Below are 26,034 nucleotides of genomic sequence, written 5' to 3' on the forward strand. Positions count from 1 at the left end.
ATTGGAACTGTGGGATGACATTGCTTATGTGTATCCCTGAAGTTTCCTCAAGCCTTGTAAATTTATTTTCTGTTTCACACTTGTCTAATATTTGTGATATATAAAAATATATGGTACCCTATCGTTACCATAAAGAGATGTGTCATGGTTCTCATAAACAAATGGACATACACTACATATTTTAAAAGGATTCGTATCTCTCTATATATTCTATTTTATAAGACTAGCTAAATTTGAATAATTTTGTAAGAATAAAAAATGACAGACAAGTCTTGGGGTGCTAGCAGGTGGGAAGGATGACATAGCTTTAATAGAACAGTGAAACTAAAGTAATTAATAAGAAAAAAAAAAAAGGAAAGGAAAGAACACTCTCTCCCATTTAAGGCCCACAGAACTCAGCTAAGCCAGAAAACAGAGAGGACTGTGCTGGGGAATACTTTTGACAACTCCCTCGCCTCTACCCCCATGGTCACCCACAACATAGGTGTATATTTTCTCTGCATGATTTAGTTTCTGGTGCTATTCTGCATTTCTCAGCTTGGGGGCTGAATTCCTCAGCATCCTTGCCACATTACAAAAATAGAAAACCCAATATCATAGTCATACCATCACCCCGCTTGCCGCCCACAGAGTTACAGAAGAGCAGGCAGGCCTCAGTTTTCGAAATGATTGTATTCCAAAAGTTTCTTTATAAATTCTCAGAGCTCAGATTATGTTTTTCCAGAGAAATGGTATATTCTATTTCTAGAACTCAAGTACCTACTAACCCAGAATGCTCCCAATATCCTAGTCTAGAGCTACTATATTCAAGTACCTGGCCACATAGAAAATGTTATCTGAAGGAATGTCTATTTGGAATTTTAGCTTAGGATACAACACATTTCTTACCACTGCAGATTTTATAATGAGATCCAGGGTTCCCAACCACCCACTAACTGTTTGCAAAGATTCCAGCCAGGATAGATACAGGTAGTTCTTATATCCTGAGTCAAGGTAGGTGTTAAGAGGGGACTCAAGGGCAAGAAGGAGCTCTAGTTGGAAAAGGATGTGGGGAGGTGCTGGACTGGACATGCTGGGATGCAGTGAAGAGAAGGGTGAGATGTATTTGAGCGGAATAATAGAAGCAGTGGGGATGGAAAGACAAGGGGAGGGGGGACAAAAGCTGAAGGAGTTGGGTTTTAATGGTTAATACATAAGAGAAGAACATAATTCAATTCAATTTGATTCAACACCTTTTGTTGAGCACCCAATCCTGTACATTCCAGAAGAGTGAGTGGAGTTGAGTGAGAGGAGATGTCCACAGTCAAGACCCTCTGTAAGGGGGAGACAGGTGCATTAGCAGATTTGCATTCATGGGGCAGATCTGTTCAGTCCCAGACTAGAGATTCAGAAAGAGCACAGGAAGATTTGTTCTGACTCGAGAATTAGTGAACGTTTCATGGAAGAGGAAGCATTTAAGATAGGCCTGAGGATGTTAACTGCTTAACATAAGTGGGGGATGGAAGCATATGCACGGTCCAGGGAAACAGGCAGGTGAGATCAAAACCCAGAGATAAGAAAAGTGTCTGGGGGGTGGGAGGGGAGTGTGAGAATGCCAACCTGGCTGTAGAGTAGAGGGTTAGGAGGGGATGCGAAGTCACAACTTAACCTGCAGTGGATGCTCTTCTTCAGCACGCGCATTCTCCTTGGCCTCTAATGAGACCCCAAACCTGCAGGCATGGTGTAGCTCTAGTGGGGTAGCAGGAGTGAGGATGGGAGAGGGTACTGAGGAGGGGGCCTGGGGCTTTGAGAATCTGGTTTGGGGCTCAAAAAGTTTTTTCCCACTTGCTTCTCCTCTTGCCCAAATGCCACCCGGCCCATCGTTTGACTCTAGAATTTTGATGAGATGGGAGTAAGAACGACAGCATGGCCTTGGAGCTCAGATTAGGTTTCAGGATATCCCAGGCATCAGCAACAGGGAAACACAGAGGAAGAAAAATTTTAGAAGAAATGGGGAGGCTCGGAATGCTGGTTCACACGTTGTACAAAGTTAATGGTATAAAAGACTGGGTCAGTCTGTATTTTGTGAAATACTCATAAGCCTCTGTTCTCCTGGGCCCCTCCTGCCAACAGCTTTGTTTAAAAGGACCAGTGAAAGGGTCCAGTTCTCAAATTTCTTCCCATGCAAGAAAACCTCTGCAGGATGAATGCCAAGGTTTGGGCTGCTCTCTGATCACCAAATTCTGAGATGCTGGTAAAAAGAAGGAGAAGGAGAGGAAGAGGAAAAGGAATCATCTTTCCAAGTATTCATCCAAGGCATAAGACTTCTATTAAAAAGTTGAAATGCCTATTTCTGTCTCAAGAATTAGGGGAGTGGACAAATGCAGACAGGGAGGCAGCCACACTGACTGCAGGTGCTGCACACACAGCGGTCCATCAGAGCAGGGAGAGAGCTGTGCATTTCAGAGAAGGCAAATGGCCATTGACATTCACAGGGGCCTGGAGAGGCTGGATGGTTCCTGGGTCGATATCAGCCACCAATAGGTACAACGTGAGGGAGGAGGTGGGCAGCTCTTGGCCTCCACTATCTGTATTGGCTTTTAGGGCCTGCCTATATGACTATTGCAGGGGAAGTAGGAGATTTACACACTTCAAGTGCAGGTGTGTGAGTGCGTGTGTATGCTTTCTCCATCCTGTTTGCTTGACTCCAGTCTTAATGATGAACTACTAGGGAAACAGAATTTGAGTCACTTACTGCCTCTTGGCCATTCAAGTGAATGGACACAAAGACTTTATGTTAAGATTCATAGCAACTTAGAAGCTATAATTTTGAGCTTTAAGCATCTTTTGATGGAATTCTCTCGACCACATATATAGAAATCTCCATGTTGTTAGCCACAGAATACCACATCTATGTAACATATACTAGATGAGTATTGCCATAAATTTTTTTAAGAATTACCAACCCTGCGATCTAAACAAATATGCTAAAATTTGAATATTATGCACACATCAATACACTTGGGGAGATTGGAAGACATCTCTCTGCCCTAGCTGAGCTTAGGTGAAATGTTCAACTTGTATGAAAACATGTTTTGATATCTTTGTAAAAAGGTGTTTGTGTGCATGTGTGTGTGTGTGTGTGTGTGTGTGCAGGAACATGTTGACCATCAAATTAGGAGGCAAGAGATTTGGATCTTATTTTTACAATTGATTTTTAAGCATCTTTGGTTACTATTCCTTTGTAGAATTCAGTTTTCTCATCTGTAAAATGAGAAATTTGAAGTAATAAATGATTCTTAAACATTTGGGAGTTATAAACTTTTCAAAAATCTGAAGAAATATTTCAAAAATCTGAAGAAAAAAAAATGCATATCCAGACTAAATTGAAAGCAGCTTCAGGAAGGAATTTTGCAGACCATTTTCAGGGTGGTCATATCTGGGCACAGAAATCATGCACTGCACAATTACAAGGGGCACAATTCACATAGACTGTGTTGTAAATGATCCCCACTTAGAGGTGTGCAATGATGTGGCCTTCTTTACAGTAGTTCTTTGAACTCCAAGTTAAGAACCCTCAGGTCAAGTGTGCTCTAAGATTCTTTCTGTATCCGAATGTCTTTTATTCCATAAATGCTGTTATAATTATCAACAACTCTTTATTGATCTGGGTAGGCTGCCATTACAAAATACCACAGACTGGGTGGCTTAATCAACAGGAATTTATTTTCTCACAATTTTGGAGGCTGGAAGTCCATGATCAAGATGCCTGAGGGTTAGGTTTCTCTTTGGGCCTCCTCTCCCCTTGGATTGCAGATGGCTGCCTTCTCTATGCCCTCACACGTCTTTTTATTTTTTGTGCCTACATATTCCTGGTGTCTCTTTCTCTTTTTATAAGGACACCAGTCCTATTGGATTAGCCCCCCACCATGACTTCATTTAACCTTAATTACATCCTTAAAGGCTCTATCTCCAAGTTCACTCACATTGGAGATTAGGGCTTCAACATATGTATTTTGGGAAAACACAATTCAGTCCATAACAAAACCCATTCTGATAAACATATTGCAGAGAGCAATAGTTAACAGCTACAGGAATCAAAACATCTTTCAGATCCCCTCCACACGTAAATAAGCCTATCAAAAGTTAGAATAAAATATGCTGTTTTTCAAAAAGAGGATTTATAACTGATAACTAATGTCTATCTGCTGCTATTCTTATTAAAGGGGACACTTTAAGAGAGCTTTATTTAGTAGTAAAAGATATATACTTTTAAAAAATTTGATGTTGGAAAAGCAAATTAACTTTGGAATTGGTCATCAAGAGTCCTGGTCAAGTGTTGTGTGTACCGGGAGAAAAAATGAGTTAGGAGGGTGGAACTTTTAATAACTTATAAATATTTTTAGTTTTCATTTTTTTGGAGCCATGCATGTAATCATCTTTGTGTGATGTTAATCAAGCAACCAGAACTCTCTTCCACATCTGGTAAGTGGGGGTGGGGGAAGTTGGGGGCTGCTATTTCTGCTATTCCTGATTTTCCTTTAACTGTAGTGGGAGAGCGGAGGCTGAGAAGAAAAGGCCAAAAGTTTCTTGCAGTTTTTATTTCTTTATTTATGATTGCTGCTACCCCCATGCCACATTTAGTAACCACCACCTGCTGAGTAACTCCCAAAGCAGCAACCATTCTGCACCCTACCCCCAGCTCTCTAGTACCAGCAGGAGCTAAAGAGAAACATTCAAGGAGAAGAAGATTCAAAATTGCTGGGTGTTCTTATTCCTAAAGCTTCACCATGACTCTATGGCCATTTAATGTATTTAGTAATGAGTCAAGCCTGTGAATTAGTGGTGTTATAGACCCACCAAGAATATATAGCACCACCCAATAGCGTCCTTTTCACTTTGGATGCACTGACCTTTCTCTCTATTCATCTTCTGTACACCGACAAGGTATATACTTTTTAGGAAATGACATCTATCAGGCACAATGAGTCCCTCTGCGACGCTTTACTACACACAATACTCCCTTGGATGAAATGGCTCACTTTCTTCCTTAATTGAGTTGAGATATATGCTGCTGAGGACTTCTGCCCTCCCATCCCTCTTCTACCACCCCTCCCTTGTGAATTATCTTCTTGATTCCTAGGAAATCCAGAGAAAACACTTTGCCATGTATATTCATTTGCTTAAAATTAAAAGGTGGGTGGTTGGTCAAGCCAGGCAAGAGAGAGGTGTGGCAGGGAAAATGAATAGTAGGTACAAACACACCAGCAGGTATTATAATTCCAAAGTTGTGCAGCTCTGTAGTCTCTGTTCTGTTGTAAAAATTAAAAAAGACCTGAGAATCTATATGAGATAGTCAGTGCGTACATGAGTTGCCTAATGTCTGGAATTTGATGTTAGAGCTAAGGATTAAAATCCAGATATTTTTATTTCTAAAGTAGGATGAGACTATGTCTCTTGACCACACCATATTCACCCATTAGAAATAATACATAGCAGAGTCCCTCATACATTAGTCCAACATCTGGTTTAAAGGGACTGAAGTATGGTTTTTCTTCTGGGGTTACTTTTGAAAAGTCTTCTGATTTTCTCCGGCTCTAAGTTTTACATACAAGGGATCTTCACAAAGTTCATGGAAAGATTCTTATTATCTTTAAATTCTGTTTTAACATGAACTTTTTGAAGTATCTTTGTATGTGTGTGGTGTCTATGAGGGAGGTGTGTGTGTGCTTTTTTTCTTTGGTTTTCTATTTTCCTTCCAGATTAAAGGTAGCTTTGTGTTCATTATTGTTACTGATAATGTTATTCATATGAAAGTTTTCTTTTGGAGTATCGTTTTCAGGATTTTCACTTTAAGAAGATCAAATCTGAAAGAGTACCAGATGCATTTTCCTGATATTTAGTTCCCAGGTTGGGAAGTACATTTTAAAATTATAATTGATTTTGTCAGGATATTGGGTTTGGGAGTGAAGACTAGAAATCCTTGGAAATGAACATCTCTCTATTCATCAAATAGTAATAGAATAGTGTAAATGTTTGGGGGACTCACTCTGATGTACAAAAGGAAGGGAGCAACTCCTGAAGTAAAGAAAGCTTTAGCTTAGTTTGTGACAGGAACATAAGAAGTAAACCTACTTATACGTATCTCCTAAGATTCCACCAATTAGATAAACAGGTGCAAGTTATATGAATAGTGAATGGATTATGGATTATCCACTAATTTAATGTAACCCAAGGTTGCATTTTCCATTTTCAGATGATGAACACAAGCTACTTTTATTCTCTAAAGTATGAATTGCTTAAGCACTATTATCATTATCTAATGCAAATGCTTTGGGTATCATTTAATTATAATACATATAACTGAAAGTTCTTTGAGAACTTAGATTTTTTTTTTTTACTTTAAGTATTGCACTGGAGGGTGCATGAAATACATAAAATAATTATTATATAATTGCCAACACTCTGAGACAATCTTTTGTATGTCATTTGTTTTATGTTATTACAATGCAAACATCTGGCATGTAAATATAAACATCATTACAGAAAAATTTGTATTTAAGAGAAACATAGCGTTTCATTTCATTGATCAAATAAAAGATCATTTAATTTTTTAATCACAAATATTGTGAGGTTTTTATAATTGACTTAGACTGATATTATATTGTGGGCAGAAATATGAAATATAATTATTGATTCCTCAGAATTTGTACTTTTGTGTTATATTTCTTGTGTTTTTGAAAGGATGGGACTGTCTAATTGTTCTAGTTGGGGTTGCAAATATATCCATTATTTCTAGTCTGTTAATTATGCTATTTAAATTACCTATAGCCTTGCTACTTTTTGCCAGCTTATCCTATCAGTTTTAATAAGGATATGGTAAATTTATTCAACAAATAATCATTAAGCGCTTATGCTAAGCATTGTTGTTGGTTCCAGAGAATTGGCAGTAATCAAAGAAACAAAAACATCTACTCCCATGGAAGATAAGTTTTAGTATGGTTTTTGATCATGGATTTTATCTTTTTTTTTCAGTCTCACAATATGTGCTTTATATATTTAGAATCTATGTTATTATGTGTATCCAGATGAAGGACTGTTATATCTCACAAGTTAATTGTCTTCTGGATGTATTGATGTTTTTGGCGGTAAAGCCCACTTAATCTGATGACAATATTTCCTTATCTATTTTCTTTTGGTTAACATTTGCTGAATATGTTAGTAAGAATACTAATTGGTGGGTATGCTTCTCTAGATGATCCACAGATCCAGGTTGCTTCTTTCTTGCTCAGTCATACCACCTTGGGCCACCTACCAGTTCAGACTTTTCTGTGTGAGAGAGAAATGCACCTTCTGTATTGTTTAAACATAGTTATGTGATCTCAGTTTTAGAAAAGGGCAATTTTTATCCTGATTCATATACCCAGCAAAAGTTAACCAAAAGAAAACAGATGTGGTAATGTCCTCATCCATATGGCTAAAGTTGGCTATGTCCACATCCACATTCCAGAAAAGGGTCAAAGAGAAAGAAAACAAGCATCACCCTCTTAAAGCATGACTTGGAAGTTGCACACATTAACTGTGTAGGATTTAGCCACAGCATAGTAAAGTGATTTAAACCATGGACTCAGAAGATAGGTGTTTTGGGTTCAAATCCTGGCTCTGCTGTCTACTGGCTTTGTGAATATGAACAAGTCACTCCTTTTCTCAGTTGTAAAAGAGAGACAACAGTAATAACTGGTTTATAAACATTATAAAATGTTGGTTATTATTCTTATTTAAAACCATTACAGGGCCGAGCCCGTGGCGCACTCAGTAGAGTGCGGCGCTGGGAGCGCGGTGACGCTCCCGCCGCGGGTTCGGATCCTATATAGGAATGACCGGTGCACTCACTGGCTGAGTGCCGGTCACAAAAAAGACAAAAAAAAAAAAAAAAAAAAAAAAAATTACAAATTTGTTGCTGTTGGTGGTGATAGTAGAAGTAGTAGAAGTGACACAGCGCTTACTTAGATTTATCTGTAACAGTTCCTTTGCTCACCATTGCCTCTTGCATTCCACTCCATTTCTCTGGAATTATTTTCTTCATACTGAAACGCATCCTTTAGTGGTTGTGCCAGAAATAGTTTGTGAGTGGTAAGCTTTCCCAAACTTTACTTATCTGAAAATGTCTTCGGCTTACCTCTGATTTTAAATGAGTTGCCTAGATATAGAAATCTGAATTGACAGGCATTTTCTCTCCACATGAAGCTACTAAATCCATCATCTTCTGGGCTCTGCTTAAAAGTAGTATGTTGATTTAAATGTTTTAAATTTTATTTTTAGTGTTCTTTGGTTTCATTATGAGGAACTAAGGTGTGGCTATTTTTTTTTTCTTCCTTCATACCTTTTAATAAAAGAATTCACATTACTTAAATCTGAAAAATTCCCAGCAATTATCATTTGAATATCACCTTTCCTTCTCATCTTCTCTGCTCTTTGTAAAATTCTTACTAGATGTATGCTGGACTTTTGATATAATCTTTGATGACTTTTAATCTTTTATATGCTGTAAATCCCTTTTTCTCACTGTGCTACTTTCTGGAAAGTTTATTTAGCCCCATCTTTCCAGTTCATTAATTCTCTCTTTGGCTACATCTACATAATTTACCAACTGATTTTTTAAAAATTTTGTTAATTGTGTTGCATTTGCAAAAGAATTTAGTTCTTTCTGAAGTCTGCTCTTTATCATAATACCTTTGTTTTCCCTTTGTGGTTTCTATAATTTCTTTATTTAATCATTTCAACCATATTTACCTTGGCAATTTATTTCAGATTGTTTTATAATGTTACATTCTTGGGTTTCCTATTCTCTTGTTGTGGCTGTTAACTTGCTCTTGTGGTAGACTGTCTTCTTGCTGGATTATTGTTTTTCTTATAAGCTTATTTTCTACTGATGTTTATGTTGCTATAGGACCATGCATGCCTTACTCTACAATAATATTCTAGGGGAATATTGCAGCTTATTCTGACACTGAAATGCTATAGTATATTAAACAAGTCACTCTCTGTCTCTATATCTCAGTTTCTCTAACTTACATGTCTCCTGAATATCTAACTTCCCTCTTGTTCATAACAGCTGCTGAGGAGAAATGGCCTTGTGTTGGTTTGACAAAGCAAAGTAGTTCTGCTTTCTGTCTCAGAGTTCTCTCTCAAGCTACATGTCTTTATTTAAGGGGATTCATTTTTATTTATGTTTAGTCCACCAGGATTTCCTGCTGGGAGGTAAGGGACAATAGGGTAAGCCAGCCAGCATTCTCTTTCCATAGCGATGAGCTTTTCACCAATAAATGATGCCCTCTTAGATCACAGAAACAGCAGCTGTGTAGGTGTTGTTAGTGGGGAAAAACACAATGTTTGGTATTTAAAATAGAAATACAAAATTGTTAATATGTCTAGAGACAACTTGTACTGCATGCAGTAAAGAAAAATGATGTTCTAATGCAACAATACTGCTTGGTCTTGGATATATTTCACAGAAGCCTAAAATTCCTCACTACAGTGTATGAAGTTTTAATAAATGGGGGTATGCTAAAATTTTTGCAGCATCAAGTAATTGGGTTTGAGCCTTAAAATAAGGCCAAGAGATCACATTTAAGTAAATTTGGAAGTAAAGGGCAAAGAGAAATTTAAAAGGAAAATTTAATCAGTGTCATATCATCTTAAATTTGAAAAGGAACTTAGAGGATATGTGCTCCATCCTCTCTTCAGGGTCCCTAAAAGGCATCTTACTACTTGAACATTTCTGTGATAGAGAGCTCACTGCCTTGCAAGGCATCACTTCAAATTTTGTAATGACTCTGAATGTTAGACGTTCTTCCTTATAATAAGGTAATTGTGTACTGTGGAAGTCCCCAACCCCCTGCTCATACTGAAGAAATGTTCTCTCCTACAGTAATTAAATGTATCTCAGTAGTATTTAACAAACATTTAATGAATGTCCCCTATGGGCCTGACACTATGCTAAGTTTGTGATAGGGAATATTGTCACCTCCATTTCACCTACAAGAAAAAAAGTTTTCAGAGTCTAGGTAACTTGTCTAAGTAAATACTAGTAAATACTGGAGCAAGGATTTGAACTTACACCATCTGGCCCTAGAACCAGGCCCTGGTTCTCAAATGATTTCTATATGAATTATGTAGGGGACCCAAATATAAACCAACTGATAATAACAGAACGTGACAAGTGTTAACAGAACAGGGCTTTAGGAAAGTGGGAAAGAACAACTAGTTCTGTCTGACCAGATGGAAAATGGTAGATTTTGGCATAGATATCAATGCCAAAATACTGTTATCTTAATGTTGTTTCATCTATTTGAGGAACAGTCTCTTCCTTCTACCTATGACATAAACTTACATTTCAGTACCCCCCTGACCTCGTCATCAGTTTTGGAAAGTGCCAAATACTCAGTGCTTGTGGGAAATGCCCTTCTTATCCATCTTGCAAACATTTCTGCAGATGCTTAGATAACACTTTATACCTTCTGTTAGAAGAACTTTTCATAGAATAGTGAGTGAGAGAGACATTTGAGTGAGATAGATGCTTGAAATAGGATATTCCTGGAATTAAATGATAGTCTTATGAATTGAATCCAATGGGTATTTTATTATCTGAAAAGTAACTACATGGAATAAATTGAACAAAGGAAAACTCCTACCTATGAAACAGTTTAACTTTTTTGATTAATTTCAGTATTAATTTGACATCTCTGGGTAGGGCAACATAGTAATTAGACGTAAAGGATGTGGCTTCCAACATGTGAATTTTCTTCCCTTCTCTCTCACTTTCCTTTTACCCTTTCCCTTTCTGTCCCTTCTCTTCTCTTCCCTACCCTACCCTTCCCTTTCCTTGCTTTTCCATATCCCATAGAATAAGTGTCTTCTGCACTGGAAGAAAAGGTTGACACCTTTCTGAGCTCTTTAGGCTTTAACAATTTAAGTGACAGATGAAAGCTGGGCTTAAGATTTACTTCCTTTAGGAAGCCCTCTGTGGATGATTTCACCCCACATTTGAAATCATTCAAGGTCAGGTTCATAATAATAATCAATTTACAAAGTTCTTTTCAAGTATATCTTCTCGTTGAACCCTCAAAACCATCCCGTGAAGTATGGATTATTCATACATATACTATTGAGGAAACAGGTGCAGAGAGTTTAAGGTAACTTGCTCAAGGCCACAAAGCCAACAAGTAATTTGAATTCTAGTCCTTTGCCACTCGGTTCATAGGTCATCTTGGCTATGAATTCTTCCTGATAGTCCCTCCCCTCATATAGTAGATTAATTCCATTCCTTATTCTTCTATTGTATTAGTCTGTTTCTGTTCCTTATAAAAAAATACCTAGAACTGGGTAATTTGTAAGGCAACAAAATTTATTGCTTACAGTTTCTGCGGATGCAAAGTCCAAAGTCCAGAGAACACATCTGCTGAAGGCCTTCCTTGGGGGTGGCTTCAGGGACGCAGGGTATCACATTGCAAGATGTGGTAGAAGCAAAGAGAGAGAGAGAGAGAGAGGCTGTCATAATTTCTTTTTAAGCCCTCAGAATCACTCCCATGACCACCATTATTAATCCATTCATTAGGGCATAGTCCTTAGAATCTAATCACCTCTTCAAGGCCCCACCTTTCAATTACTCTGATAAGATTTCCCAGTCTCTTAACAGTCACAGGGGGGATCAAGCTTCTAACACATAGAACTTAGAAGACACAATTCAATACATATCATCTGTGTACTTGTTTATTCCTTTATTCTAGCACTTATCACACTGTATTTGAGGATCTGTATATTTGAATAGGACTTACGGTGTGTTTTATTTGGTTTTGGTGGTGTTTTTCTACTAGATTATTTGCTTCCTATGGCTTGAAGTCTCTTCATCACTTGTTCTCCTGGGACTCATCCAGCTCCTTGCCCATAGTAAGCATAAATTGAATGTTCACGAAGTAAATGAACTGACAACAAAGGGAAGGACAGGGGCCGTGATTTCTTTCTCTTCTAAGTAGAACCTAGTTCAGAGGTACATTTATGAAAACTAAAAAAAAAAAAAAACCCAAACACACAAAAAAAACCTGTTGAATAATAATGAAATGCTAAATAAATCTAATGGAAATTTAAAAGATTTAGAAAGCATATCTTCTAGGGGAAAGGCTAACTCATTAGAATTTATTTTTTATTTGAGAGAAGAAAGTCAGAAAATAAAGAGATAAGAAAGAGAAATAGCCAGACAACCCTTCCAGATCCCAAAGCAGACTGGAATCTTGAGAATTCCATCCTACTCTGGGAAAGGATTGCTTATAAAACAATGCCAGCTTTCAGGATAATCCATATTGCCTGGCTCTGGGACCAATTGTTTTGGAGTTGGCTTAAAACATATTTGCTGCAAGAAGGATGTGATGAAGTTGCTCCGTTTTCTGCAGAACACATGGGAAAGACTTTTCATTCTGTGTTTTGGAATCACAGGGAAGTTTTCATTCACTCACTCCCCTGGAGATCTGTATGTTCAACAAGAGAAAATTATCTGTACAGATAACTTTTAAGAAGTCATCTGGAGAAAAAAAGAATAGTAATTATTATTATTATTGTTATTATTCCCGTTTATTGATCATTTACTGTGTGTAAAATTTAAAATTTACACACATTTTACATGTATTAACTTTTTAAATTGATCATTTACTGTGTGTATAATGTGTATAAATGTAAAATTTATACACATTTTACATGCATCAATTTTTATTAATCACAACAAACCTATTAGCTACATGGTCTGATTATTTCCATTTTATAGATGGAGAATCTGAGCTACAAAGAGGTTAAGAATCTGTCTACATTTTTACCACAGCTGAGAAGAATCGGGATCTGAACCCAGGCACTTGAGCACTGAAGCCCAAGACCTAAATCTGTATGCACTCTTAAAGTGTCCTCCAAATCATTGATTTGATAATTATACTATAAACATACAAATGATATTATCCCTTCTGTTACTGTATGACAATAATCCATTTTATTTGATTTCTCTAAGCTAGACTGAGATTTTCATGGTCCTGCTGATGGAAAGTTTAGTCCTCTTATATACAAGGAAAAGTGAGTGAAGAATAACATTTATCCTTGAAGAAATGTGTGACTCTTTTCATGAAGTAGATATTTCTGTCCCTTTGATCAAACTCAAGAGATGTGGAAAATTTCTTCAAGAGATTTTTCTCAATATCCAAACTCCTGATATCCCTACATCAGCCACAAGGAAGGCAAAGGAATACTGTGGATGTTCATAAGAAGGATAGCTTAAAGGAACAGAAGCAATACATACATTCTCTAAACTAGAAATGTATAGAAAGATGCAATTACCTCTTTTAAAAATCAAATCCATGCAGTAGTGATGTCTAAAAAAATAAAGCTTCTCTTTTATCCCCCCCAAGTGGAAAATATAATCAAAATCTTCTTAATCTTCTTTTTCTGTAGGATAGCTTTCTTAAATAAATGAGCAGAGAGATGAATTATGTGGCTATCAATAAATCTACTGACATAATAAAGCAAAGCCAGACTGTTTTATTTACTGGAACTTATGGATATATTTATAGCCATGTAGACAGTCCTGTATTTTTTTTCAGGACTTTTATTTCATTTTACATTATGAGAGTTTAGTTGTTTATTTTTTTTGGTTGTCTTTCTCCCCCTAAATTGCCCTTTAGAGTCCTGTGTAGAGAGAGAAAGTAAGGATTTCTACTTTTCATTTTTGGAAAAAGAGGGTCATCACCTAAGAGCTTAGATCTCACACAGAAACAGACTGTTCTGATGCTTTCTGGTCTTCCTGGGTCTGTGCAGTCATATTAGATGTGCCTGAAACAAACAACTTGACAGGTATCTCCTGCTGGCAGCAAAATGGCAAGTCAGAGTCTGCACAGGTGAGAAGAGGCATGTGCCCGGATGAAATGGATTGTGAAAGGTGACGGACAAGGCCATTTTGCATTAGGTGCCTGATGTCTGACACGTTTAGTACAATCCTGAGGCTTATTTTAGAAGCCAAAAAATTCTCCAGACTACTTTACAGCTGAGGCACAGAACAAAACAAGACAAAGGGGCAGCTGGGTAAAAATTTTCACACCTTACCTTGGGACATTCTCCTGGGGGGTGGCAGTGTGGGGAGATACAAGAGCTGGGGGAAGAAACCTATAATGCCAAATTATGAAGTCTGAAGTAATAGAGAAACTCAGCTATTGACCACGTGAATCCAGCTACAGAGCTTTTTAAAAACTGCGTTCCATTTAGATGTTAAAGGTTCTATGCAGTATGGTTAAGATCCATTAATCCAAGTGAAGCTAAGCATGGTTGTTTCTGTAAAATTATTTATACTTTTTAACTTTAAATCTGTGATGAGCATAATGATTTTAAATCTATTTCTTTTCTTTTCTGTCTTAAAAAAGACTCTCATCTTCATCCTGTAGCTGTGCACTTAATTCACAAGTCCTCACTGAAAGGACCCACTAGAGAAGACAACTTGGGAGGAGAGAGGGGAGCTTCTGATGGTCATGTAGGTGACAACAAATCCTTCAGCTGGAATTCTAGCTTCAGGAAGTGTTGAGAAGGTATTCCTGGAGCTAAACATCTTAAAAATATATATTTGAAGTCTAAATAGGAGTGTGTTCACTAGAGGGAGGGACAGGAAACACAGGAAAAATTAACGTGTTAAATCAGAGGACCGACATGCATTTATCAGAATAATTGTGGGTTATCTCTTTGGAGTGAAATAAGTAAAATAAATAATTCTTGCATTTGCCCTCTGATAAGTATTCTCAGGATTTGACTGTGCCTCCAAATGGGATCTGCCTTACCAGAATTCACAAATAGTTCTTTTGACATTCTGCAAAAAGTAAATAAATAAATTATGACAAGTAAAATGAATAGTTCCAGCTGTGACGCACTAGCAGCATTTCCAGATTTTGTACTGCGTTGAAGATTTTATTTCACTTCATTGCCAAGCAGAGAATTAATTGGAAGGTCCATCGAAGGTTCCGGTGCTTCCTCGGGATGAAGCCAACACAGAGTCTCCAACACTCAGTACCAATTTAGAAAAGAAGAAAAACATTAAGTGGGTAGGTGGTCAGCTTATCAACTCTAGAAAGCTTGTCTCTGAGGATTGTTATTACTAAACACATAAATGCATCAGTAAAACTAACCATATAAGATCATGTGAGCATGAGATTGACAATTGATTCATTGGATTCATTGATTCCGCAAATATTTACTGAGCTTCTATTATGTGCTACCCAATGTTCCATGCACAGGATCTAGGGGAGAACACGACAAAGGCTCAGCCTTCAGGTAGCTTATGATCTTTCTTAAGGAGAGAGACTATGAATAAATACGCAGATACAATAATTTCAGAAAGTGGAGAGTGCTGTGAAGGAAACAGAGCAGGATAAGACGATGCACACCTTGCAGAGGTGGTCATGGCCAACCTATTTATTTTTATTTTTATTTTTTTATTTTTTATTTTTTTTAATTTTATTTTGTCGATATACAGTGTGGCTGATTATTGCTCCCCATCACCAAAACCTCCCTCCCTTCTCCCCCCCGCCCCCAACAATGTCCTTTCTGTTTGCTTGTCGTATCAACTTCAAGTAATTGTGGTTGTTATATATTCTTCCCCCCCCCCCGGTTTGTGTGTGTGTGTGTGTGTGTGTGTGTGTGTGTGTGTGTGTGTGTGTGTGTGTGAATTTATATATTAATTTTTAGCTCCCACCAATAAGTGAGAACATGTGGTATTTCTCTTTCTGTGCAATCATGGCCAACTTTAGATGAGGGCCAGAGAAGGCTTCTGAGGAAGTGACATTTGAAATGCATTAATCACATGAAAATCTTGGGGAAAAGCCTTCCAGGCAAGAGAGACTCACGAGGCCATAAAGGCCTTTGGCTGGGAAAGAGCAGAAAGAAGATCTCGGGGGTTAGAGGGTAGTGAGTAAGCAGGTGTCTGGCAGGAGACGGGCCTAAACCTGGTCATCAAGGTCCCATTAAGGCCATGATAAAGATCCAGAATAAGTCAAAAGTGCAGAGGGAATCCACCCGGGAAACTAAATCAAGGAGTGTATGGATTGAATGGGAATCACCATGGGTGTTTTAGGATATCAAGAATTTTTCCTGGCTTTTCTAATAAAATAGCATAAGACCCTACCATTTACTTTAACCTTTGTGGAGTTTCAGCATATTTTTCTAGTGAGCAAAGAGTACTGCCACTATTTGTCAGGTGCTATGCCAGATGCTGTGCATTGTTTCATTTAAAACCCCCAACTACCTCACGAGGGAGGCATTAGCACATCTCACAGAGGAGGAAACTGAGGTTTAAATTTAGTGTCCATAAACCACCCCTCCCCGTTGCTGCGGTGTTACTGAGTACATGTTGCTGGTTAAGACATTGTGTTTGTGGGTACACGCAAGGCATGAAAAACCCTGTTAGAGCACCACTTCCTGGGAGGCTGTGGTCACCTAGATCACCCTTACACCTGAGATCCAGGGCAGTTAGGATGACTCTGTGCTCCATTTACCATGGACAGTGTATTAGTCTGTTTCTGCTGCTTATAACAGAATACCTGAAACTGGGTAATTTATAAAGAAATGAAATTCATTTCCTACAGATTTGGAGGCTGGGAAGACCACACTCCAGGGGAATATCTGGTGAGGGCCTTCTTGATGGTGACTCTCTACAGCAACACAGGGTATCACATGGTGATAGAATGGTCTGAGCGAGTTAAACTTCTCACTGGCTCTCCTTATACAACCATCAGAACCATGTCCATGATAACTCACTACTATTATAATAAATGTATTAACCCATTCATGAGGGTAAAGTCCTTATGGTCCAATCACCTCTCAAAGGCCCCCCACCTTTCAAATACCATAATTGGATTTCTCACCCTCTTAACACAGTTATAGCAGGGATTAAAGTTTCCGATACATGAACTTTGGGGAACATATTTGACCCACAGCAGATAAGATGGAACTTTTGGAGAACACCAGTTTCAGAACCAGAATACCAAGTCACTACCATAAGTTCGGAAATGGACTTGGTAGTTGACCTTGAAGACAAATCACCTGTAGGTTTGGTATCTTTGTAAGAAAGACATAATACTACTTCCTCAACATCTCCTTGGTGTGTTCCCAAAATGACTAAGACTGTCTTGATCCTTGTTTTGTATCCTAAATTAGGGGATTTGAAATGTGAGGAGTATATAATAGGTGCAATAAGCTCTTTTTAAAAAAATGCCACCTAAATGCAACATATATATGATTTAACCAGCAAGTATCATTCCCATCGCCATGTAATGGGCTTTTTAACCAAGGTGAATGTGTAGGAAGGAGTCAAAGCTAGCAAGACCTGGGTGGAAAAGGGCCGGGCCTGGGAGAGCTCCTGCTGGATTTGCACCTCCTGCTCGTCACGTGTAGCGGAGGGGTGGAGGCCGCCTGGTGCAGAATGTCACTGTTCCCTGGCAAAGCCCTGGGTCAGATGTTCCTGGAGTCATTGATGGCCACCACAGGCGCTGCCTCTCCAGCTCTCCCTTGCAGGTTCAGTCTGGATGCAAACAACGTGCTCTCTTTGGTGTCCGGGGCTCAAGGGACTTCATCCACCTGGGGCAGTGCGTCCACGCCTGTCTGGAACCGGCCGGCAGACGCGGCCCCCGCCCCTTGTGAAGTTCTTTGACCAGGGCAGCCTGCACGGGCGCTAGCCCCGGAGTCCTGACTTCCAAGAGCGTCCTGTCCACCCGAGGAGGAAGCCACCTTCCAGAAGGGCCGCCAGCCACGGAGCCCTTCGCCCTCCAGAGTCCCCGGGCCACCCCTGGACTCCCTCCCTTCGCCCTGCCCGTGGGGCCCTGCGCGCTTCTTAACCTCAGAGAGACACCCGCCCGGAGAGTGGCCGCCGCCGGCGCCGGCCTCGGGGGCCTGGAGGAGCGTGCGTGCGGCGCCACCGCGGGCAGCAGCTCCTGCTGACTCAACGCGCTTATTTTTATTTCTGTTTGGGACGACTTCGGCCCTAGCCGCCGCCTGCGTTTTCCTTCCCAAATTGTAAAAGGTGCCTAGATCGCCCGAGTTTGGGTGCCCGCGGCTGGGTGAGGAGCGGGGGAGGACGCTAGAGGAGGCGCGGAATCCGTCTGTCGGGCTCACCCCCCCTGCACGCACGGCCGGCGGGGAGCCGAGCGAGCGGGGCGCGGGCGGTGTGCGCGGGAGGCCGGCGCGGGTGTATACGAGCGTGCGCTTGAATGCGGGGGGCCGGGGTTCCGCGCGGCGCGGCCCCTCCCTCCGCCCGAGCCAGCCCGTCCCTCGGCAGAGCGCTCGGGCTGCACTGATTTGCTCTCGGGAGTGCGCTATTTGCATATGACTTGCCCATTTGTGACTCTGGCTCCCCAACTCCTCGCTTCACTTCACCTGAGCCTCTCCGTGCCGCGCTCTCGCCGGCCGCCGCCCGCCCCTTGGCCCCCTCTGCCGCCTGCCGGGCGCCTCCCGTCCTCGCGCTCGCGCTGATTTCGCCCGCCGCCTCCCTCCGCCCCGTGCCACGCCGGTTCGGGTGGCTGCTCCGCGCTGGGCTTCTTCGTCTTCTGGTCTTTCTCTCCGGTCCTTCGTGTTCTCTTCCTCTGGCTGCTGCTGCTGCTGCTGCTGCTGCTGCTGTTGCTGCTTTGCATCCAGCTGGGAAACGCTGGAAGCGGGCGGCTGCCCCGGGGCGCCCTCCCGGAACGCGCAGGGTTCACAGCCTCCGCGCCCTTCCGCCGAGACTCCAGGAACACGAGAAGAACTCTTGCACCTGCAGCCCCCGTGTGCCCGGCAGTCCTGCATTGCATCGCGTGGTACTGGAAACAAACAAACCAAAAATGTTCAAACTCCTTGGATGTTGGGATAAACTAACCTGAACCTACTTGGGTCTCCTGCCGCCGTCTGCTCTTCCCGGAGTGTGCAGTTAAGTCATCAGACCCGAGGTGCCCGGAGAGCAGGAGGAAGCCACGCCGGCCCTCCCCTGACATGTGTGGCATGCCGGGGCTCCCTAGGAGGATTGCTCTATCGGGGTGGACACTGGCATCCTAAAGGAGGGCTTTGCCTTTTATCTTTTTTTTTTCTTTCTTCTTCTTCTTCTTTCAACTGATTGATCATTGTCTTGAAAGCGCTCGTCGCCTCCCTCTTCCCCAAATTCGGGCAACTCCTCCTCCTGCTATGATGGGCCCCTGGGCATCATGAACTTCATTATTCGTCACTGGCTGGAATTCAAACTGCCCATCTGTAGTGGTCCAGTGCGTTGACCATGCACCTGAGAATCCACGCGAGACGGAGCCCTCCTCGCCGGCCGGCCTGGACGCTTGGGATCTGGTCCCTCTTCTGGGGATGTATCGTCAGCTCTGTGTGGAGTTCCTCTAATGTAGCTTCCTCCTCCTCTTCCTCCTCCTCTTCCTCGCCGGGGTCTCACTCTCAGCACGAGCACCATTTCCATGGCAGCAAGCATCACTCAGTGCCTATTTCTATCTATCGCTCCCCTGTCTCCCTTCGAGGAGGGCACGGTGGGTCTCTCTCTGCTCTTTATCCTTTTAATGGGGCATAGCAATTCCTTAACCCACTCGCCTTTCAGGTCGTGTCTTCAAGGGTGGGAACAGGATTTTAAAGAATGCATTTAAAATGATGGAAAGCATCGCATGTGCATGAGGAAGAAAATTTTCACTTTCTCTTAAAGCTCGTATTTTCTGCCCCCAGCCCCTCACTTTTCTCTAAAGAGTTCTCCTCTCCTTAGCTCCCTCATTTATAGTTGTGCACACTCTCCCCTTTGCAACCTTCCACTCCCCGCCCCCATCATGGCAGGCAACTTATCAGGCAAGTCCCGAGGCTGCACTTTGAGAAATCATTCATTCACCTTGCTCTCACCCTTCCTTTCTCTAAGTCCTGGGGAAATAGCAGACAACAGGAATCCTTAGGTCTTCAGCCTGAAGTTGATTGAACTGCTGTAAAGTGGCCTGTGTGGTAAAGGACAGGGGAGAGTAGCTGAGCATAAGACAGCAGAAAATATAATTGATAACCAGTGGTCATTATTGCTCGTTTTGGCAGCTTTTTGATTGCCCACATGTCTGGTGGAAAGAGCAGATAGAGCTAAAACTGTACATCTAATATTGCTAACTACCCGAGAGGAAGCAATATGCAAGATAAAGCTAAGTCCATTTATAATTTACACAAGTGTACATGATAGTAATTTTGATTCCACCATTTATGCAAATGTGTGTCAATTAAAAGTAGCATGGTGGGCTTGTTCACACAATACAGATATATGTTTTGCTCCAAACAACCCTCCTTGCATAGTTATTGAAGGAAGAGATTTATGGCTCTTAAAAATATATTCAGCCCTGAGCTGGCTGCCTCTAAAAAGGTGACGTCTGCAGCTTCAGGTAGGAGCTTGCTGTAGTAAACTGTTCTGAAGAAGAGAGCTTTCTTGTCTGTTTACTAGACACTCTGCTCTGATGGTGAAGAGAGACCAAGACCAACTGCAGGAGCGGTCCTCTGGGGAGCATGAGTGTAAACCATACATGGGGGTCCCTGCCCTACCTTGTATTTTGAAGACCTATAACAGGCAAACCTCATTCAGAAAGTTGATTCTTCCCCCTGCCTCCTAGCCGTGGGCTTCTGCTCTGCGCTGTCTGTAGTGTTAAGTGGAAGCACATTGAGAAAATGCCAGCACACACTCTGGCTCTTCCCACTCTCTCTGTAAAATTTATTTGATGGAGTTGTCAAGTAGCTCAAAGCTTGTAAGGCTGGTGGAGAGGGATGGGAGGAAGGAGACAATGCTTGATCTGCTTGCTGTTTTCTCTGTGAATCCTGCTGGGTCTGGTATAGCTTTTAAAACACACACACACACACACACACACACACACACACACACACACACACACACGGAGAGGAAAGAGCCCCCCCACACACACACGGAGAGGAAAGAGCCCCCCCCACACACACACACGGAGAGGAAAGAGCCCCCCCCCCCACACACACACGGAGAGGAAAGAGCCACAACCACCAAAAAAGCAATTTCATTGAAATGGAAACTGATGGAAACTGTTTGCTCTTAATGGGGGAGAGAAACTGGGGGAGGGAGGGTGGGAAAGGAAAATAGGGGAGTGGGAGAGGGGAGAAACCAGACAGACTATTACTAATAGCCATAATTAAACATGGAAACTCTCAGAGATAATTAGCTAAATTTTGCTAATTAGTGTAAATGATCAGCAGGGAGACGAAGATTATGCATTAGTGAGAGGTTATAGGCTGGCAGGGTCTCGATGTTTTCTGTTCAGGATATAAACAGTTAAAAGCAGCTATTAGTAAGTGATGGAATTTTCAGAGCAGTACTTCCCTGGGGTTCCTAAGTCAGTCATTCAGTCAGTCAGTCAGTCTCTCTCTCTCTCATACACACAGCTAAAGGGGGTGAGCCTTGCACAGGTTAAACATGACTCTTCTTTATTTACTTCATTTCTTCAAGTACCCATTGCTTAGTATTCTCTAAATCTTTTTGACTGGTTCCTAGTCTGGTTTCTCATTAACCTGCATCTGATGAGATTCTGTGTGATGGACAAAGAGAACAAAGTAAGTAAATTGCCACAGACCCCAGAAAAGGTCCTCAGACCCACCAGAGCTGTAGAATGCAGCAAACTCCACGGTCTGGCATGGCTAAGATAAGAAAGCTCATGAATTCAACTCTTCAGTATCCCCTTCCAATCCTGAAGTTCCACCTTATTGATTTGGGGTTTGGAGAGTGAATGCATCTATATTAAGTAGACTCTTTGCATATTTAATTAATGTTTTGGAGCTTGAAATCAAGAGAAGCAGCAGTTAACAAGATGCCCCAACCTCTGGCTCCCATCCCGCATCCAAGCCACGACCCTTTGCATCTCTACCTAAGAGGATCAGGAGACCCGCCTCCCCCTACCTCCTTCTTACTTGGAGTACACTTTCTCTCCCCAAATCCAAGACAAAGACTTAGCTAACAGGAGTTGTTTTAAGAAATATTTTTGGTGGAGGTGGTAGAAGGCATAACACCATGAGACTGATGGTTGTTACTGATGGTTTCCTGCCAAACTTATTTCAGAATTAAAGGCAGCACTCTATTGTCTGGGACAAAGCAAATGCCCTTCATTCTGATATAAAACAAAAACTAGAGTCTTGAGTCTAAGAATCTCCTTTAGATCCAAGAGATATTTTCTTAAACTACACTTGCTCCCCTTGCCCATTTCCTGAGAAGCTAAAAGTCCTCAGAGCTGCTGTTAATCAGATGCTGCCATCCTTGACCCCTCCCCGCTATCCTATCCTATAGTGGGATTCACACTAAGACAGATGGAAGAAACAGAAATCCTCCAAACAGCTGGTATTTTATCCATGCTTTTACCTGTGCTTGGTTCTGATCATTACAAAATATGTTATAGATTTGCCTAAAGTCTTCATCCCAGGACAACCAAGAAGATACCAAAGCTCCTTTGTGAATTGGGGAGACTAAGACCAAACCTATCTGGAGTACCCAAAGTAGTCACATGTTAGGTTTGTGCTCCAGGACAGAATTAACCCTTCTCTTAATGGGAATCTACTAGGCTTTTCTCCATTTTTCAGTCCCTTCTGTTAGGTTCCCCATCTCCCTTTCATGCTTTCTTCTATTTGACAGTCATTCAATTAACACTTATAGAGTCCTTACTGTGTGCCAGCCTGTGTATCCTGCTAAGGATACAGAACTAAATAAGACATTGTGGTGTTTGGCTAGGGACAATTTCAGAAGTGTTTTGATCACTGTGGAAGTTAAGTGCTTCTATATTTTAAAAAGTATAGAAGTGGGTGGGAGGATCCGGATACCATGCCAAATTAATTAATATGAAATCTAAATATCCTTTATAAAATGCAGATTTACATTCCCCTCTTATTCAGAATATTGCTCCAGGTTATTTTTCATCTTTGACTTTATTATTATACTTAAATATCATGTCGATCAAAGTGCTAGGTAGTTTAGTGATAGGGGGCATATAAATAGTAAAATATATTTGTTTACCAACCTTCAGTTTTGTAAGAGGGTTTTGTATATTTTTCTTCTTTTATTCCTTCTCACTTTTAAGAACTCCAGTGTATATCTGCCTGAAAAATGCTTTAATATTTACAATTTAAAAGCAGATTTCTCTAAGGATCCTAGGTTTTGTATATATCTTACATTTCATTCCCCACAAAATAGCAGACCCTCCCGATTCTTTAGACATATGGGGAGAGGGGTGGACTAGTTGAGGACATACAACTTTTGGAAAGCTCAATTTCAGAAGGGTACACACCATGATATATTTGGAGGAAGATGTCTTGATCAGAAACCGAGGTTTGGTGTGTGTGTGTGTGTGTGTGTGTGTGTGTGTGTGTGTGTGTGTGTGTGTGTGTGTGTGTGTGTGTGTGTGTGTGTGCTGCACAAGTCCTATTCAAGCCATCTTAGCAGGTAGAAGGTCCTGGCTTGGGTGTGTGTGTGTGTGTGTGTGTGTGTGTGTGTGTGTGTGTGTGTGTGTGTGTGTGTGTGTGTGTGTGTGTGTGCTGCACAAGTCCTATTCAAGCCATCTTAGCAGGTAGAAGGTCCTGGCTTGGAAATCCTTCTTGGAAGAAGTTATGCTATTAATTCACTGCCACAGAGACCTGCCTCTAAAGTTTTTCCAGCCCTGGGGCTTGTTTTGCTCAGCCAGCTGCTTTCTAACCACTTTCTCTCTGCCTTCCTTCTTGGAATTCGGCACACTGAATAATTCTTAGTATTGGTTGACAGATAAAATGATAAGATTTATACGTCTTTGGCCTTGGTGATGAATTAATTAAATTGGTTGCACTGTCTCTTCTCCTCTAGATGCATTGTTTTTCTGCTCTAAAATTTGCTGGCAAGTGTTGGGTCTGGAGATTAACTTGTTCTTGAAAGAACACCATGGGAAGATTATAATATCCTAGGGTAAATTTCTTTATAACTTTCATCATGGGTCATTGGGTGTGGTAGAGGTGAGGGCTTCTGTATCATAGAGAGAGGAGATGAGATGAGCACAATTCCCTTCAGGAAACAAAACTAAACAAAAATCTTTCACTCAACTGGCTGATGAATGGTATTCCATAGTAACAACTTTATTCCATTAGCATCAGATTTCGAATATGAAAGAAGCAAAATATTCCAGTTTATGTTTTAATGAATGAATTTATCAGATCTCAGAAAGTTTGCTTCACTAGGACCCCAGGTGACCTAGAAGACGGACAAATCTATGAACATAAACCTGGAGCTTATTCATACTTCCTTCCTTATATTAGTTTTCTAGGACTGCCACAACAAAATACCACAGACCAATTGGTTTAAACGACAAAAGCTTATTTTCTCATGGCCCTGGAGCCTAGAAGTCTAAGATCAAGGTGCGTTGGTTTCCTCTGAGTTCTCTCTCCTTGGCTTAGACAGTCACTTTCTCACTGTGTCTCCGTATGGTCTTTCCTCTGCATACATACATCCCTAGTGTCTTTTTGTGTTTAGATTTCCTCCTTTTGTAAGAAACCCCATCAGATTGGATTAGGGCCCACCCTAACAGCAGCCTCATTTTAACTTAATCACCTCTTTATAGGCCCTATATTCAAATACAGTCACATTCTGAGGAACCAGGGATCAGAGCCTCAATGTTTGCATTTTGAGGGGACATAATTCAGCCCATAACACTCTTCCTCCTCCCCTGGGACTCAGTCACTGGGAAAGTAATAAGGCTATACTGTTCAGCAACTCTCTGTTGAACTCAAACTTTCACAATGGAAAAATAAAACCTTAGTGACAATGATAGCAATTTACAAAATAGATAAGATAGTATCTCAAGAGGAAAAATTCTGTTTATGTATATGGGGAAAACAATAACAGCAGGTTTAGTTAAAACTTGTTTGCTTTCTTCTCAGTTTATCTAGTGTGACTGAGTCCAGACCTTGACGTGTGTGTAGACTAATTCTGTCTGACAACAGACACGTGCTCTGCAGGCAGATTCTAATGTCCACACAGTAAGGCTGTCTTTGCTTAGACCTGCTGTCCCTCAAGCCAGACCTTCCAGTCCTCCCACTGACTTCTTTTATGAACTTCGATTGCTTACTTCTCCATTCTGGAGACACATACCTCCTTTCACATCTCATGCTTCAGTGAAGAAAAACAGGCTAAGTGTACATAATTACTTTTTTTGGCAGCTGAGAACTATGTCTTCTTAAAAAGTATCAATTTCATTATTTTTCTGTTGGATTTTTATTTTGTGAAAGTTTCGTCTTAAAATATAAATATGAGGTAGCTCATCTATTTCATGATATGCTCATGATGCTTAGGTGCGATGATTGAGAAAATGTGTTATCAATTACAAAGCCCTGGTCATTATAAATCCCACTCAAGGAATCCAACTCTTTGGAGAAAGGGGATGATTTTTCTGTTTGTTTGTTTCTGTGTTCAGATATTTCTGAAAGAAATGACTGAGAATGGGTGCTCGTGAGGATAGTTGAGAATGGGTGCTCGTGAGGATAGTTGAGAATGGGTGCTCGTGAGGATAGCAGGTGAATGATGATGGAATTCCAATGGGCAGTGTGGTATTAGGTAGGGGAGAAAAAAAAATCAACCTGGGATCTAGAGTTGAACGACATAGATCTTAGTCTTTATTCTGTCACTTTGGAACTTTGTGAACCTGGATAAGTCACTTGGTTTGAATAAGACTTAATTTTTTCATCTTTAAACTGGGAGTAGCAACAATAATACTTACCATACATATATCACAGTATCTTGGGAGATTGAATACATTGTGCTCTGTACATTGTAAACCACTGTGTACAGGTTAAATATTTTATGAGAAATATTTTCGTGATAGTGCTGCCCTCTTTCAATTCCTTGCACAAAGTTGAGATTCAGTGTTGAATATTTTCGGGTTGGTAAATTGAGGCTGAAGAACATGCATGTACTACTTTTCATTTCTCTACCTATGGCAACACATTCTGCCTCCCAGAGGTTATTTCATTTACATGCTACTT

At 40.8% G+C, this 26,034-nt stretch overlaps 1 protein-coding gene across 9 annotated transcripts in view; it reads left to right on the forward strand.

Annotated features, from left to right (window-relative positions):
- Window positions 1-26,034, forward strand: part of NRXN3 (neurexin 3) — a 1,519,487-nt gene that overhangs the window by 982,909 nt on the left and 510,544 nt on the right. For 4 of the 9 annotated variants that reach the window (XM_063091550.1, XM_063091551.1, XM_063091552.1 and 1 more), the window contains exon 1: window positions 19,289-19,541. The exons of the other annotated variants lie outside the window; for them this stretch is intronic. In XM_063091550.1, the coding sequence (XP_062947620.1) occupies window positions 19,289-19,541 (253 nt within the window). Of the gene's footprint in view, window positions 1-19,288; window positions 19,542-26,034 lie in introns of those variants that run through there. 9 annotated transcript variants of the gene reach the window in all.

The sequence above is a fragment of the Cynocephalus volans genome, chromosome 3 (assembly GCF_027409185.1).
Source record: "Cynocephalus volans isolate mCynVol1 chromosome 3, mCynVol1.pri, whole genome shotgun sequence".
Taxonomy (NCBI): domain Eukaryota; kingdom Metazoa; phylum Chordata; class Mammalia; order Dermoptera; family Cynocephalidae; genus Cynocephalus; species Cynocephalus volans.